The sequence below is a fragment of the Grammomys surdaster genome, unplaced genomic scaffold (genome assembly GCF_004785775.1).
Source record: "Grammomys surdaster isolate TR1022 unplaced genomic scaffold, NIH_TR_1.0 126219, whole genome shotgun sequence".
Classification (NCBI taxonomy): Eukaryota; Metazoa; Chordata; class Mammalia; order Rodentia; family Muridae; genus Grammomys; species Grammomys surdaster.
In genome coordinates, this window is record NW_021621022.1 from 7,578,064 (window position 1) to 7,596,415 (window position 18,352).

General features: G+C 36.3%; 1 protein-coding gene across 1 annotated transcript in view; it reads right to left on the reverse strand.

The window, feature by feature from the left end:
• Window positions 1–18,352, reverse strand: part of Adam28 (ADAM metallopeptidase domain 28) — an 88,013-nt gene that overhangs the window by 61,135 nt on the left and 8,526 nt on the right. The window contains exons 4-13 of the mRNA XM_028758737.1: window positions 17,885–17,963; window positions 16,623–16,699; window positions 14,919–15,111; window positions 12,215–12,286; window positions 11,139–11,210; window positions 10,408–10,577; window positions 7,804–7,888; window positions 6,101–6,231; window positions 3,472–3,649; window positions 2,040–2,129 (exon numbers count right to left, since the gene is read on the reverse strand). Of these exons, the coding sequence (XP_028614570.1) occupies window positions 2,040–2,129; window positions 3,472–3,649; window positions 6,101–6,231; window positions 7,804–7,888; window positions 10,408–10,577; window positions 11,139–11,210; window positions 12,215–12,286; window positions 14,919–15,111; window positions 16,623–16,699; window positions 17,885–17,963 (1,147 nt within the window). The remainder of the gene's footprint in view (window positions 1–2,039; window positions 2,130–3,471; window positions 3,650–6,100; window positions 6,232–7,803; window positions 7,889–10,407; window positions 10,578–11,138; window positions 11,211–12,214; window positions 12,287–14,918; window positions 15,112–16,622; window positions 16,700–17,884; window positions 17,964–18,352) is intronic.

Consider the following 18,352-nt stretch of genomic DNA (forward strand, 5'->3'; position numbering starts at 1 on the left):
CCCTCCAAATGTAATTCTCACAGGTCCAGCCAGCTTGGTTCTCTTAAAACAAACCACACAGAGTCCCACCCTCTCTTATCATTTAGACATTCTTCCTTTGGGTGTCTAAATCTAAATCTAAAACCAAATCATTCCGTTTTCCAGTAAGCAAAAAAGTTTCGTGTAAAGCGCCCTCCGATCCCTGCAGTGTAGATCTCTGCTTCTTTTTCCTCCATGTAGTGAGGACAAGTGCTTGAATTTGGATTTAAATAATGTGCTTGTGAGTCTGGGCCATGATTGAAGACAGGAAAAGCTCCAGCCAATTTAAAATACTTTTCTAACAGATCCATCAATACAAGCGGGTGCAATATGATGTGGTCTAGGGAGGTCCTGCAGTATGAGACGCAGCGGAAAGAGAAACTCCCAATGGCTTGCCTTGAGCTAGCCATGGTTGCTCGTGTTGGTTTGTCTATTAAATAGTGACCACTTTTTTTATTTCTCAATGATTATACTGTGTGAATTTAAGGTGAACAGTGTGGCATTTTGGTGTGTGTGTGTATGTACATCTCTATAATAAAACAACTATTATGGTCAGCAAATTAACATCAATCTCGTATAGTTACCTTTGTGCATGTATGTGTATGCTTATAGAGAGAGCATCTGAAATCCACTCTCAGCAGACTTCCACTACATTAGAAGTCCACTATTTTCACAACATGCGCCTGCTACACACTAGACCTCCAGCTCCGTTAATCCCATGTAACTGCCTGTTGATATCCCTTAGCCAACAACCCCTCATTTTCCCACCACTGATAACCGTGGCTTTACTCTGTATCTGCACAATCAACTCTTTTGTTAAATGAAGTCTGATGTATTCCAGGCTGACCTTGAACCCTTTACACAGCCAGTGATGATTTTGAACTCCGGATCCCCTTATCTCTACCTCCTGAATGCTGAGATTAAAGGCATGAATCACCATAGCTGGTTTATGCTAGACAAGCACTCTGCCAGCTGAATCACATACCCAGCCCTAAAGTCAACATTTTTAGAGTCTGTATTTACAAGAGATCATGCAGAATTTGTCTTGCTGACTCTCTTTTCTTTCAGTTGGTATAATATTCTCATGGTTTATCCTGGCTGCCACTAATAGGAGACTGTCTTGGACAGCCCTGGTTCCGTATTTTGATGCTAAATTCTGCTTTCCTGGGAGGTTGCTGCAGACAAGGAGTGAATCAGTATACTAATGACTTCTTGAGAACCTTCTGCCCACCTTAATTTGTAAAATAAAGGCTAGAGCTAGTGATTGGGCAGTAGAAGGGGAGGTGGAGTGGAAAAGTTTGGGGGAGAGCGAGAGAGAGGAGGACAAAGAAGAAGAAGAGAGGGAGTGGGAGAGAGGCTAGATGGCTGTGGATGTCACCCTCCTGTCTCTAGCAGTCTCAGGTAGTTATTTATATCAAGGTTAGGTAATTGGGTTAACAATTCTAATTGTGTGGGCATCTTGTAGATTGAGTATTTGCTGATATAGAAATCTACTTGGTTAATCTTTAAGCATTAAGAGTCTTTTTTTTCTACCAGGTACTGGGAATTGTTATATCTACCGCATGGATGTGGCAGAGTTGGTCCAAGAGCCATGCCTAGAGTCATAGAGGCCATGGAGCTGATTGGCAGAGGCAACAGCCATGCCAGCATCTCATGGGTCCCAGGCTGGTGCCACTGGTCAGACAGTGCCACCTTTAGTTTGGGAAATTAGAGTGGAAACATGGTGGCCAGGCCAGGAGCTCGCCTGACACATCATTTTTTCTAATATCTCCTGTAACAGGAGACATCCTATTTTTCACAATTTCTGCCCTAAGACTTACCATTCACTCAAAAGAAAATGAGATAATATCTTATTTGCATTTTGGATATCTGGCTGAATTTGTAAAGTATCCAGTTAGTGATTGAGTCTTTATTTTCAAAGAAGGAAAACACTGCCCTGCCTGTTTGACGTAACACAATCAGTGGACCATTAATATAGACAAATAATCATAATTATAAAAAATGAAACATCTGAATCTTACATGGCATTTCTCACAGCATTCTCCCAGGGCACACTGGAAACCTGCTTTAATTTTACAGGTCTTTGCATCGCAGCATTTGTTGGTACATTCCTAGGAAATATCAGCGACAGATGAAAGCAGGTATTATTTTAGTACAATTCATAATATAGATTATTTGTCAGGTATACCCATTACTTTGTATCATTAAAAATTCTCGTTCAGTACAATAAGTATAAACCAAGACATTATTAGAAGGAGTCGGAGCAGCTGGTGGCTTGATTTTTTTCTGACTTGTTCTTACATATATTTTAACAGACATATTCTTTCTATCCTTTTACGCAAATATATTTCCCTCAAGTCCTTCATATAAATATTAATGGGTTCATTTTTCTTGATAAAATGTGAGAAAACAAAAGGAAAAAGACATTTTTCAGAAAAATCCAACTTAATTAAACTCATCGGTTATGCTTCTATGTCATCTTCAATTCAATTCCATCCTCAACATAGATTCTAGTACATATCCCAGAATAACCACTAATGTGATCCAACACATTTGTCAGGGACATCACATTCCAATGTCAAATAGTTGAACTCCCATGAAAGCAATATGCTTTTGGTGTTTTTGGTAGATCTGAACCCCAAACCCTTTCTGCAGTGGAGCTAGAGAACCTAGAATCTCAGGCAATTCCCATTGCATCTGTCAAGATTCCTATTGAAAAGTGAGACTTCAACTGTTGCAATATCTTTAGAGTTAAAACTACTTCTCTTAATTGAAGTGTAAATACCACCAGGGGAAGATCATCCTTGAAGTTAGAATAAATAAATCTTCAATCTTATTCTGAAGTCACCATAAAGCTAATCCTCAGAAGAAATCATGCATCACTCCTTTTAAATACAATAATGGGGTTAGGGCAGAACCCTACTTAGAATTTTGGCTGGCCCGTGAAGAGGGTGAGATCAGGACAAGGATTGTGACGCCAATAACTTCTGAGTCTTGACAGATGTGAGAAATGTGATGTAGCAATCCATCCTGCAAGTGAGTGTGGGAGTCAATAAGTAACACCCGGGTCTAGATGTTGACTCTTGCTCTAGTCGGGTCTGTGAGCCTTGGAAAGTAAATGATTTACTAATCATTTAATGATTTACTAAATAATGCCATATTGCTATGCTTAAAGTGATGCTCAATAACATACTTGAGCTACCTGAAGAATTTCAACCAGAATGCTAGGGATGAAGACACAAAGTCCATATTGGTGAAGGGTGTTAAAAAGTAAGGATGGAAAGAGATCTAATGAGGAGGATAAAGAAATATTAAGCTCTTCATAACCCATCATATTAGCCTGAAAAATACCTACCTATCCAAAAGCTCCAAGAAGTTCATTTTTAGAGTAGGATATATATATATTCTTAGCAATTGATAAATGAACTAGATTATTTAAAGGGCTAGAAGTACCTTAGGAGTGCCACAGTCACAGTCCTCGTTCATTTCCAGTAACTGGTTTCCACAGACTGGGGTGGATATGATATCTGATGCCAATGGGCTATTAAAAAGGCAATGGGATAATTTTTCTTCAAGAAACTGTTTGTAATTGACACGACTGCAGGAGCTGAAGTCTGTAGGCATGTGGAACCTATGTAGATAGAGAAGGAGAAAAACCAGTGCAATCATGCTTTCTATATGGGAAGTAATGGCTGATATCAGTTACAAGGATAATTACAAATTACCTCAAAGGTCAAATCCAACACACCAAGTGCTAAGATGTGAGAACATCTTCATTTCTATCCTCACCCTCCTGTGTGAACATAAACATCTCAACTTAGTTGGAAACCATTCTCAAAGTATAGCATGCTGATCTTCCAACAGGAACAAAAATGCACCTTGGTCTGTCTATGTCATACTTTCATTTTGGAATAATGGAATCATGTTTATGCAAAGATCTAAGAACTCATACTCCCTTAGACAAGTATCGGTTGTCATTTTTTTCATCTTATTAATGAAGGTGAGGTTTAAACATGCAATAACATCTGGGAGAGATGACAATTATGCAACTGGAGGAAAGCCAGATCCTTCTCATGGAAGGAGCATGAAAAAATAATCTAATAAAGTGGGCATAAAGGTAAGAACATAAATGAGGAAGTGTTTGTGTGTGTGTGTTTGTGTGTGTGTGTGTGTGTGTTGTACAGAAAGAGAGATTCATTCAAGATAAGACTACCTGAAAATTTTTTCAATAAGACAGAGATATAAATATCTTTTCCATTTTCTTTCCTGTGAGAAGTTTCTTCTTCTTTTTTTCACTTTTATTAAAAATAGATTTTTCCCTCACATAATATATTCTGATTATGGTTTTCCCTCGCTCTATTTCTCCCAGTTCTTCCCCTCCCATTCAGAAAAGAATGGGCTTCTAAGAGATAATTCTAAAAATAAGAAAATAAAATATAATAGTATAAAACAAAAACTATCACATCAAATTTGGACAAGACAAATCAACAGGAAGAAAAGAGACCAAGAGAAGGCACAAGAATCAGAGACCCACTTGTTTGAACATGAAGTAATCCTATAAAATCCCTACTCTGGAAGCCATAATATATACAAGACAACTTGGTACAGACCCATGCATACCCTGTGCATGCTGTCTCAGTCTCTGTGAGTTCAAAGAAGCTTTGCTCATGTTGATTTAGAGGTCTTGTTTTCTTGTGTTCTCTATCCCCTCTGGCTCTAATAGTCTTTGCACCTCATCTCCCACTGATTTCTTGAACTCTGAGAGTAGGAACAGGATCTCATTTAGGACTGGTTGTTCCAAATTTCTCACTCTATGTCTAGCCTCAGGTCCCTTTATATGTTCCCCTCTGGTGGTGCAAAAGGAAGGGTCTGTGATACTGGCTGATCATGTTTGTCTTTCTGGAACTGAGTTACCTCATTCAGGATGATTTTTTTTTCTAGTTCCAACCATTTGCTTGCACATTTCATGTTGTCAGTTTTTTCCTTGTTTATTCTTTTTTTGTTTCTTTGTTTGATTGTTAACAGCTTCATTGTGTAAATATACCATGTTTTCTCTATTTATTCTTCTGATGAGGGACATTATATTTTTCTTCAAAAATTCTTTCCCTATAATCATCCACTTTGAGTTTATGGAAAATTTGACAAAAATATAATAATATTTTTGCACCATACACTGTGTAAATAACACAAGTTTAAAAAAAAAGAGCTACCCTACCCCCCAAAGAGAGAATGTATTTTTAGTATAGCATGTTTCTTTTAAATTATATATTGGGGCTGGAGAGATGGCTCAGCAGTTAAACTTGTCCTCTAGCTGCTCCTTCAGAGGATCCTGGTTTGACTGCAAACACCCATATGGCAGCTCTGTAACTGTTTGTAACTCCAGCCTTAGGAGATATAAAGCCCTCTTCTGGACTCCAAGGACACCATATGCAAGTGGTGCACAGACATACATGCAGGCAAAACAACCATTCGCATGTAAATAAATTATTTATTTATTTTCAGCTGGTATTGTAAAGGTTTGTCATGAAAGGAGTCAAATATTAAATTATTATGAATTAAATGAAATTAAGTAAAATGAATGAATTTTTTAAAACTTAGAGTAATGTTTGGTTGTCAATACCATTTAGCCTTATGAATTCTTTATCTGTGTGGGCCTATCCAGTATTCTTACAGAGGTGTCACCAAGGCTGTGGGCACTATGTCTGAGTCCAGAGCTGAGAGACTCTATGAGCTGTGTATTACCCCAGGAGCACAGCTGTGTGTCTTTTTGGTCACACTTCTTCATGGTGGTCCCTGAAAACCTGGGTTATCTCACTTCTTCATGGTGGCTTATGAAAACTTGGGTTGTCTCTTGCCATCTGAATGTTTTCTCATATAAAACTTTGCTCCTGTGACATTGCCCTTTGCTTATTATTGGATGCTATATATATTCAAGATGCAAAAATATAGGCTTGTTGATTTTACTAAGATTCTTCTAATTCTAAACATACTCTTGAACAAGTTGATGACTATGACCTCAAGGATAGGACCAACCACAGTACATCAAAACCAGGGACACATAACTTTTCCCCAACACCCTCACCTTAGTGACTGCTCCATTACACAGACTTCAGATGGGCACTTGCAACTCAAGTAATCATGAATCATGCCAAGGTTGTGACCCATTTCATGTGCCATTGTTCCTGCGACTCGAAGATTGTAGTTACTGTGGTCCTAAGGAAAATAGTGGGGAAAATGCCATGTACTTTTCATGGAGACATACTCTTCCTGGTGTCCAGTTCAGCTGAAGATCTCTCTCTCTCTCTCTCTCTCTCTCTCTCTCTCTCTCTCTCTCTCTCTCTCTCTCTCTCTCACACACACACACACACACACACACACACACACACAAGTATCAAGAAATACAAGTAAGGACATAAATTTATCATTTGAACAATAATTCCAAAATGTCAGTGCAACAATGAGACAAAGTGGACTCTCAAATAATCAGTACTTCAGGGATGAACATCTGTGAGGATGGTAAGATAATAAAAGGATCTGTTCTTCAGAGAGATGATGATTTTACTTATTTAACCACCTAACAACAGGGCTTTAAAACCCATGAAGCAAAAACACATAGTTGAAAGATAAAAATGAGTAAATTAGCAACTATGTTTATATATTTCAATGCCTACTTTCCTTTAAGACTCAACAGATGCAAACAGCACTATAGATTACCTTGATATTATTGACAATTATAGAACATTTACAGGAGACAATTTTGTGTCCATTTATATGGAGCCACTAACTAAAGACCAATATCAAAATCAAAATTGTACAGAATATACGCCAATGTGTAAAAGTAATAATAGAAAATTTTATGTAATACCTACAAATAGTATTTCAGTTAAAGCCCAAAAGAAAAAGTATTAAGTATTTAAGGTGAAAAGATACAACATCTGCTCAATGCATTGTATAGTGTATAGTGTATGGAACAGTGTACAGTGGTGAGGCACTGATTGTGTTAAAGAAGAACAAATTTAATGTGGTAATAATAGAAGACAATTATTAATACAATGGAGTTTAGAGAAAAAGCCATTGAAATCATCAATGTTCTTTGTAAAGATAAAGGAAATTGATAAACATCAATGGCAACTGGCCATGAGAAACAAAAAGATATACCCAATCAATATTGTAACTAGATAGGGGATAGGCTTATAAGTTAGTGATATGGTAACGATTGTGATGGATATCATCAGTCAGTTTTGCCCACTGAAATATGTGCACACTTTTTCCAGAAAGATGAAACTACCAAGGTTACTCAAGTAAAGATAATCTGAACAGTCTGAATAAATCAATGAATCAGTAAAAATTGATCAAAAGAAAACTACAGTCACATACAGTTTTACTGGTGAATTTTCTTAAATATTTGGGAGAAATAGTAGCAATTCGATTCCAATGGTGCAAAAGACCAGAGTGGTGAATATATCCCAACTCCATGAATGTGGCCAAATTTACTATAATAGCAAAACCTTTAAAAATTATCTTACACAGAAATAAAGCTACAAGCAGATACTGCCTTTGAATCTAGATTGAGAGATCCTGAAGCTGCATTACCATTTTAAATTAAGACAGTATATTATGAATGCATTGGACTTATCCTGGAATGCAAGGTTAGGTCAATATTTGCCATTTAGTTTCTGTATTATACTCAGAAACAGACAGTAGGTAGCCCTAGCGACCTTCCCTATAGAAGTGGTAGAAAAATTTGGGAGATGCATAGAACCATCATTTGATCTTCAAACAGACCTGAACAACGCCAACAGAATGGTAAGGAGAACACATTGAAGTCATGAAGGCTAGACCCACTGTGGATCCAGAAAAGTCTGTTGCACTATAAGGAAGAAAGGAACAGAAAAAAAATGAGAAAACTTAACTTTAAAAAAAATAAACAATTCCTTTAGAACTCTAAACAAGTACTAGAGAAATTTAAGTTTCCAGCCATTGCTTAAGTATTTACTCGGGTTTTGAAATAGTAAGAGGTATTTTTCCAATATTGTCTTCCACAGAAGTTGAAATCCAAGCATTTAGATTTAAGAAAAACCAGTGTTTACCATGTGCTCATGATATTATAATTTTCCTTTTAAATTTATCCCTTATTCTCTACCAAGAAAGGAAACCTTTTGGCCTTTAGTCCTAGCAAATGTTCCCCTATAAATAATTGTTTGGTTATAAGCTAAATGTTATGTATTTTTTTAAATTTTGTGTCTTTTTCATACTTTATTTTAAGCACTTATTCTTATGTTCTTTTTATAATGTTTTTGTTGGAGTAATATTTTAAAAGTATTTATGTTGTTAAGTATTCTGCACTGAACAGAAACAGGTTTGGACCAATTGCATTTATTTGTTAATGGATTTTACTGACTTTAAGTTTGCTTTTAGAATTTCTTTATTTTTAATTAGCAGTGTTGACAGTGCCCTTCTTAGCCAATGTTCTTTTGGTATCTGCACAAGGCTTTGAGCTTTGTTGACTTACAGAAAATTTAAGCACCTCAAATTTTTTATTCCACTAGTTGATTCAACTTGTTTTTTCACACTAAAAAATATCAATGGGGTAAAATATTGATTCTGCCAAGAAAAATGAGAAAATTAATAGAATTTCCCCTCATTTTCCATTCCCTGTATATTTTGTCTTTTCATTTAACATGATTTTGCATACTCTTTATTTGGAAATTATACTTTGGCATTTTAGCATATTTAAAGATTCATCATGTTAGTAACTTATTTTAAACTCATATTATAGATGATTTAATACTTGATTCTACTTTTGTATGTTATCCATTCTCAACATAGATAACATTTATAAAAATAACACTGTCCTCTATTCTGTAATTATCTATTTTGGTTTCTTTTCTCCACGAATAGAGTACATTTGGACATTAATATTCTTATCTGGCTGTCCCTGAACATAGGCATCTTGTTAATTTGTCTAGTAAATGTCAAGACTTACAATTTAAAATTGGAACAGCAAATCTTCCATACAGAGAATGACTGTCACTTTTTTTCTTTTTGAAATCATCTCTTTAAGAAACCTCTTCTTAGTATTCCATTAACCTTTGGCTACATATTTAAATCTTGTCTGTGATTTTCATCTTTCTACACCATTACTCTGTAGTATATTGATACACAGCAATTTGACTGATTTGGGAGAGTTCAAATCATTTAGGTTTTCTAGCTACTAAGATCATAGCTCAGGAACTCGCTAAGTTTCTCTTTAAAGAACAAACTCCATACCAAAGTGTGTTTCAATCTAGAAGTCACTTTCCCAAGTGAAGGAATTGTGTCTGCTGTTCTCCACCATGTCTGCCAATGAGTCATCCTTGTAGTGCTCACAGACTGATGAGCACCTTTAAGTGGGCCCTATAGTATGGAATTTTAGTTATGTTCATGGAACCATTGTGGTTAAGAGCATATAACCATTGTGGTTAAGTGTATACATCCGTTGTGGTGCTGTGTAAACTTGAGGGTTAGGTCACAATGATTCAGGTTTCTCCTGAGTTTCATGGAATGCTTGTTTGAGAGAACCCAAAAACTTTTTTAAGATCCTACTATGTTGAAATGGCCATACAACAGAAATACAGCCTGGAACTCTCTCTCTCCTCTCTCTCTCTCCATATGTATATGTATACATATACATATGTGCATATGTATATGTTTATATGTGTATATATTTGTGTGTATATATGCATATTTATATTAATTAAGCTGACATTAACACATAAGTTTTGAACTGGTTTGTTATGATCAATTTAAAATGTAAATTAATTCTACTGGACATAGGACACCCATTTCCATGGCATGAACTGTTCCCTGAGGAAGGAGATTCGCTAGCCATTTCAAGTCCACAGAGGCAGCTTCCTCCTGTCTCATGCCCACTGAAGCCATGAACCTGTACTGGGGGTACATTCTTGATTTCATACACCAAGTAAGTACAAGGCTTTTTTCATTCATTATATTTATTTTAGGTCTTCTTATTAAATGATCTTTCAGGCAAATAGCCTTAAGAGTAGGGTCTTGATATAATGCTCAATCTTACTTTGATTCTATAACTTTCCCCTAACTCAAGGCTAAAGTCAATCAGTTCTTCTAAACATAGAGTCTCAAGTCCTCTTTTCATGATCTACACTTGTCCTTTTTTTGTGTGTAGACTGAATAAAACAAATTTCTAATAAATGATCGCCTTATCTATATTTAAGAAAAAGGACACTACTTGGACCCAAAGCAAAGACATATTTAACAAGGACCCATCGGAGTGTGTTAAAAAAACAAACAAATAAAAATCTGTGTGCAGCTTTTTAAATCGCACCTACACTCTCACATATCCTCATTGTGCTAAGAGAAAATTATACATACGAGATTAGCTGGGCAATATCATGATGCTTTCGTTTTAGCAGATCACTTCCCCTCCACTTAGAGAAGTTTTCCAGGGTGGTGTTGGCATCTGGTGTTATCTTTATTTTATCCTCATCAGTCCAGATTTCCATTCCAACTAAGGCCACGTGGGTATCAAGCTTATTGTAAAGCTGTCCAAAGAGAACCCATAGCAAAGCAATGAATTATAATAGTGAGATCAGTTTTTAAATATTTCCAATGCACTTTGTTTTTCAAAAACCATCATGTATATCATTTCCTTTATCACCTGAGCATTACTGGACTTCTCCAGATAAAGTGCTCCTGAACATTACATTTAAGTACTTTCTTGAGAGTTATTTTCAAGATGGAATGAGAAAAAATGGGTAAGAGAGGTTCTACAGCTCTAGAGTTGGTAGACCTGCTTTGTGTCTTGTTTATTTTAACTCCCTGAAATAATTTTCAACTAGAATTTGGTTACCAGTATTTTCTTAAGTGGATTTTGTGAAATAAAATTCTTCCAAATAAAACTTGACTGTTATCGTTTAGTCCTAAGAACATATGGTATTAATATCTAATGAAATAGCAACATTCATAGTCATTCCTCAAAAGCCATGGCACTCATAGTCCCAGGAGGCTTGCTTTCCTTCCTAGATTCTTGTTCATCCATAACAGCACTCAAGAACAACCCTTCACAAAGTGTTTAAAGTTACATTTCGTAAAATATATCATACCATGTTGATGTAATTGGCCATCTCAAGCACTCTCTTTCTTATTTCAGTAAGATTTTTATTGTACTTCTTAAACTAAAAGACAATGAAAAAACATAAACAAGAGCTGATAGAAATTAGCATAATTTGAAGATTTAAAAAGACAGTTTAACTTAGCTTACAGTGATTATAATTATCAGTTATTAATAATTTAAAATTAAAAGCAAAGTGAATCATTTTCACTGTAAACTAAAGAACTTGGAGAATAATATTATGCTTTCTCCCTTGAAATAGCAGGTCAGCGTATAGATCTTAGAAATTTAGTCATGTATGGTAGCACACCTATAATATGAGAAGTGGAAGGCCAAGGCAAGAGGACCATGATTAAGGACAACCTTTGGTATATGTCAAAACTGTCTCAAGCAAAACCTCAATAAAAAAGGAAAGAGATTATTCTTAATATGTCTTAATTTAATTTCTATGGTTTCCTAAACTTGTAGAAACAGTACAAAGCATGGTTCAACATGTTTCAAATCTATGCACAGTTTGAGTCCAACACTACAAGGTCATAGATTTGAGTTCTGAGATAATTATTTTCCCAATAGTATTGAGATTCGACCATTTTTCCTGTTGGCATTAAACTCACAGAGAACTTGTTTAGAAACTCACAATTAGAAAATATGTTCCTAGAAAAGAAATTAAATGATATCTATTACAAAGGGTTGCCTTTCTCCAAAGAGCTCATCCACTGGGCTTTTGTATATTTGACTGCTACCCCCAGAGTATAAATCCTACCTTACAAATGAACAACTTTACCAATGACAACATGACAAAAGAGTGCAAATGAAAAATTTCAGTTTAAATTTGGATTTCTAAAGATGGTAAGAAAAGATGATGTATGCATATTTATTTCTGTCAGTCATTTATTTCTGCGAAGAAATATTTGTCAGTTTCATTACAAATTTCAATTTCATAGACAGAATAATTTCTCCATGTGGTTCATATTCTTGATCTTTTTAAATATATCTGGACATTTCTACTTCACACAATCAGTTTTGAACAAGATAATTTTGTGAGATGCATTTATTTGATGTAATTACCTCACCATTATCCAGGACTACATAATATTCTATGTATTTCTTAGGTTCTTCAACCATTCCATCATTCAGCTCCTGAAATAGAAGGAAGATCATGATTAAGACAGCATCTTTTGCTGTTGATCTTTTATTTAGCCTGTGTGGTCTTAGAAGAGGTTGGATTGTATCTGAGAATCAAGATAGACAATATCACTATTTTAACTCTACTACAACATTCAAGCATGCATACAGACAAGGCTCAGAATGTTAGAAAATGAAGGAAAATGATTGATGTTTATGATTCCATCATCAGAAACAAATTACATAAGATAGAATCTTATATATTATCTAATGAGGTTTATACTTACCTCTCATCTTCTATAGGAACAAAATATTTAGTACCAATTTCTATGCATTCACAGTACTCTGGAGATTAGAAGAGATAAATCTATTTGGCCCATCAGCATAGCAGTGCATAAGAGACAAACAAATAGATGTAAGTATCAAGTGTAATTAGTATTGAGGATGGAATCTGTGAGTGGCTGAAGGTGTGTGATTAGATAGTGAAACTGAGAATTGAAAACAATGGAATATAATCCAGAAAAGAAAAAAATCTAAAACACCAAGATCTATGGTTAACTGGCAGTGATATGTTTAAAAACAGGAAAGGTCTTTTTGTCAGAATAAATGGAATGTAAATTTTGTAGGTGGTGGAGGGGACATTTAATGTGGGGAATGTTGGACAGAATCAAACAGACATTTGTAATTCATGGCGGTGGTTTGGATTTTATGTCTCATATGATGGTTGGAAAGACATCCATGGATTTTAACATGATGCATTTTATAATGAAACATCGTTCAACCTAGTAAAAAGAGAGAAGATTCTGCTAAGGTGAGAACAGACATAGAAAGGACCGATACAAGTTATTGTCATGATGATCTTGGGACATTACCTGAGAGCTCAGTAAAGAACTGAAATACATGAAGAGATGAACACCATGTGAGGAAAGAAAAGAGAAACCAACAATAATTGCAATACATGGGCCACAACTAGTAACAAACAGTGTCAGTTATTAACTGAGGTCGGAAAAATGGGAAAGAAGCATATTATATTTGGTGCATAAAACAAGTAGTTCTATTTTACCATATTAATATTCTGATATCAAATATTTAAATGGTTACAAGACTGAAAATACGTTTGCAACAATAGCCAGTCTCTAGATCTCACCCCCCCCGCCTTATTTTTTACAAGCAAGGACTCATATACCTCAAGCTAGCATTGCATTCATTACATTGCATTGCCTCCACCTTCTAAATTGCTGGAATTTACAGGCAAATACCATTCCTTGCACCTGGTTTACAAAGTGCCTGGCATGGACCCTAGGGTTTCATACACCCTACAAAAATTCTACTAACTGAGCGACATGCCAGCCCGACTGAGTCCTATTGAAGGGGGAAAAAAGTGTGGATTAAATGAGATTACCTGGGAAGAATTCCAAAGCAAAAGAAGAAAACAGTTAACCAGGACTCCTAGTATCAAGTGACTGACCAGAAAGGTGCTTCAGAAAGCCAACACAACAGCATGTCAGAAAAGCATGGTCATTTCTTCATGGCTCCCAAAGACTTAAGATGGAAGACCAGAGGCTAGTGACAACCAGAACCAGAGTGATATTGAGAGAAACATGTAGCCAGAGCAAGTTCATCTGGGTTCCTAGATAAGGTTGGTGAAATTTAATTCCATGGCAAAGAGAAACAACCTTAGAGTTGTTTTGTTTTGTTTTGTTTTGTTTAACTTAGATGATTAGATGGTTTTACTTAGAACCAGTCTGCCTGGTGCTTACAGAATGTGAGAACACTTGGAAGAGATAATCAAGCAATGAGAGCAAAATGACAGAAACATTTTAGTACATACCTCACAGCTGAATACAGCTGGGTTTGTTTCTACTTCTGTGGTCATAAAAGGATTCCACATGAGAAAGAATTTTCTATGTTCCAACAGGTAGATCCTGTGTTTATGCTGCTTGCTACAGCATTCCCAGTTCACTGAACCTCTCCGAGGACAGATTTCTCATATTTCCACCTCAAAAGAAAAGACCCTATACATGTGCATTGTTGTGAGATTAAGAGGGGACTGTTGTCTACTCCCTGCTGTCAGATATTATATTTCAGGCTTCTTTTTAGCCCTTGAACAATGTTGATGATAATAGCTTATGCACAGATTCTTATTCAGTAAATAATTAGTGTACAGAAATGTTTTACCATGACTATAACTATAAACTATTAGTTTCAGTAGTGACTATAAAGAGCAAGTCAAGCTTACTACTAAGATTAGAACCAAGGGCTGAAAAAGTGGTTGAGCAGATAGAACCCTCCCTGTGGAAATGTGAGCTCTGAAGTCCAAATACCCAAAACCACAGTGAAAGATGGATAAATGCAGTGGCCTACCTCCAATCCAGCTACAGAAAGGGCAGAAACCAGGGATTCCTAGAACAAGATAGCTAGTCAGACTATCCAAAATCGCAAGATCTGGGCTCATTGGGAGCCAATATTGTAATTGTGCCTCAATATATAAGATGAAGATCATTTAAGAAAAGCGCTTGCCAGCAACCTGGAGTCTCCACAAACACACAGAAAGGGTCATGTGTATATGCACATACTATATATATGAAAAGGAAAAAGCGAAAAGATTAGAACCCAGGGGTTAGGACACAAACCAAACCCTACGCACAATCAACCTGGTGGCAGGAAGAACTATGTCCTGATGCAGTCCTTGGAGCCATAGTGCATCATCCACTCCACAGTTTCTGTTCTCCTGGTCTTCACTGGGGTCGTCCTTGAAGAGTGCATGTGCCTGTTCATCCACGCTCTCTGAGCTCAAAGGTTCGATAAAATACTTTTCATTGCCTTGACTGAAGTAACCCCTGAAGAACATAAGCATTCAGGTTTCTTAACACAATGGTCTTGTTTTGGAGTTGTACAGCCAAAGTCCCAAAAGCCCTTATGACCAGAAAATAGCCCAGCATATCTGCTGCTGACACTAGAAATGTTTCCTTACTCAGTCCCTGTTTTCATACTGTCCCCACACTTCAGGAGCCTCAAAAGTAAAGGACGCTTTGGAGTCTTAGAAGAGATTAATATTCTAGGACTATTTCTGATTAGCTGTGAATCTAAAGTAATGTTATTTAACTAAGTAGCCTCACTTTTTAATCTGTAAAAACCTAATGAGTAATAGGAGGCTGGTATGGGGTGGAAAGAGACTAGGGACGCATGTGGTCAGCAAAGATTTCCAACGTCTCCACAAACCCTGGTACTGAAGTCTAAGCTGACTCGTTGACCACTCCATTCTACTCTTCCCTGTAAATGGCGGATTACTCATTAGATTGCTTTTAATATTTACTAGCTTTGGTGCAAATGATGAGTAATTTCAGTTGTATTTTCATTCTTTAACTAATCTAGCATTCCAATGATTTAAAATTAGCCTGTATTATATTTAATGAGACCCATTCTAAATTAAGTATTGTACTAAAAACAGAGGCTAGAGATCTGCAGTCTCATCCTCCATAAACCCTGTATTCAAAAATGAGAAGAATGGATGTGTAGAAATCATTTTTCAAACATATATGTATTTATTTAACATATACACATGTATCCAATTATATCTAATTAGTAGGAAGTGGAAATGCACAAGTATACAGTTTCTGGAACTGGAAGACAGCAAATATGGGTCTTTGTTTCAAGTGGTTTAGTTGAAGTACAAGGTAGTTGAAGTAAGATATTTCAATAGAGGCAGATGTAGTGACAAGCAGGAAATAGTTAGAAGATACAATCATAGGGGCTTTTGATAAGAAAGTGGAGACCGGAGGCATGAGGCAGGGAGTCTTCAAAGACCTCATGATGCCTGATTGAGTAAGTTATTACTTGATCATACATGAGGTCAAAGATACAGGAAAAATAATGGATTTGTGAGACAATTGATTTGCTTGGTTTAGAACTCATAAAGATTTAGATCCTTTAAGGTATCCACCTAGATGTACAGAAAAGGAAATTAATCAGTTCTTGGTATTGATGAAATACCAGAGGGTAGACAGACACATATAGGGAGTCAGTAACAGGCAGAAGGATATAATATTCATAAGAATAAAAACTAAAGAGAAATAAAAGTGAGGAGAAAAAGAAGAGGAGCTACATTCCCTCAAAAGAGTCTGACTATAAAAGTGAGTAAGGAATGAAAACAAAACTGAAGGCAGTTCAGTTCCAGAAATTTCATGCTTTAAAAAGAAAAGTATTTTGATACAAAATTTCAAAATTTTGTAGCTTTTAGGAATCACACTTAACTATATTATATAAGTAATTATATTTGAAGGTCCTCAGACTTATCAAACATGAACTCTGCATCAGCGGGATATGGAAATAGTCCTCAAGTCTCACCCACCGTAGCCCTTGACATGTGCTGATGCTGGCTGTGGAAAATTTCTCGTTTATGATGTGTCCTTGGTAGTAACAGCTGTCCTAAGGGAAACAAAAGGCATTTTGTAAAGAGAATTCTTGAGAGTTCTTAGACTCTACAGCCAATTAGAATTTGAAATCTTGGAACAGGGACAATTTCTGATGCTCAGTAGTTAAGTTAGAGACTTTTTAAAAAATTAAATATAAACATTTTGTCTCAAATTTTAAAGATAGTTAATAACCACCAAATGCTTATTATGCCATCTGTATATTATAAATATATCATATTATTTCCATAATATACCATTATTTATTACCATAAATATAGTGTAGAATATAACATTATACACTATAAAAATGTATTCCACATTTTATTATAATGTACTAGTATTGCTGACACTATAAAATAGCTGAGCACTATTTAGAAAAAAAATGTAGTTATCTAAGTTTAAAATTGAATTCTCTGAACATCTGACTTATATTTTTTCCTCTTCAAAAATTATACTTTTCCAATTAGGACTGATCACCTTTGGCCCCTCTTTTAAACTTATGTGTTATTCACGTTGTTTGTCCTAAGAGTGAAACTTGATTTAAGTGGCCTTGCACAACACACAATGACCCTATTTGGAGCAAAATACTAGTGTTATTTCTCTATGTGGCTGTTCCACACTAGGCCCTTCTATCTTGGAAGAGATGTGTCGTTAGCCTATTAACCCCAGAAGGTTTGAAAGTTTGCAACAAAGAAGGGATCCCTGAGGAGGATGGCCAGCCACACATTTATGGGCTCCATGGGAGCAAGGGCGATTCTGGGGGACAGTTCAAGAGTGGAGGTACTTAGTGCAATATGGAGGTGTACATTTAATATTGAAGAAGTAGTCTTGAGTGTAACAGACCACATAATAAGGAGGTGTGATAGGAAAGAGCTAAAAATAACAGACATGCTTACCTCTTCACATTACAGAGTCCATCTGCAGAAACCAACCCTAAAGAAAACATATGCTTCTTCTACCTGCTTCTCCTGAAAGCTGGAAATGGTTACTGGGGCCATCCTCCATCTATCTTAGTAAAATGTAATAATGTGAAAAAGATACATTAAGTGATTACTACTGTTTGGGAAAACAAAACAAGACAAACAAAAAGCACCAAGGCTGTGAAAGCAGTTTCAGTCCTATTTGCCTGGCAAGGAGGACACTGTATTTAGGTCTGTAGGGCATACACTATTACCAAGGGACCTAGCAGATGTTATACCATGATTTGTGGGCTTGTGGTGACCTTGTTTCCACTGGAATTATAGTATGTTTCCGAGTAGCCAGGTGCAAGGAGTTTGCTGGAGAGAGAAAAGGGAAGAGCATGGTTACACACGTCAACTGCAAAGTCCAGCAAACAAGAAGACTTTCCAGGCTTCCCAGACAAGTTTCAACTCCTCAACTTCTCTCAGGTTCCAGACAAGTCTATCTACACAGGGTAACACTGGGCAGAGAGATGCTATGTGTGTGTGTGGGGGAGGGGTGTATCTGTGTGTCTGTTTATCTTTATGTTTGAGTGTCTATGTGTGGTTGGGTCTGTGTGTCTCTCTGTGTGTGTTTCTATGTGTGTCTGTGTGTCTGTCTATCTCTGTGGGTCAGTATGTGTGTCTTTGTGTGTGTGTGTGTGTGTGTGTGTGTGTGATGAGAGAGAGAGAGAGAGAGAGAGAGAGAGAGAGAGAGAGAGAGAGAG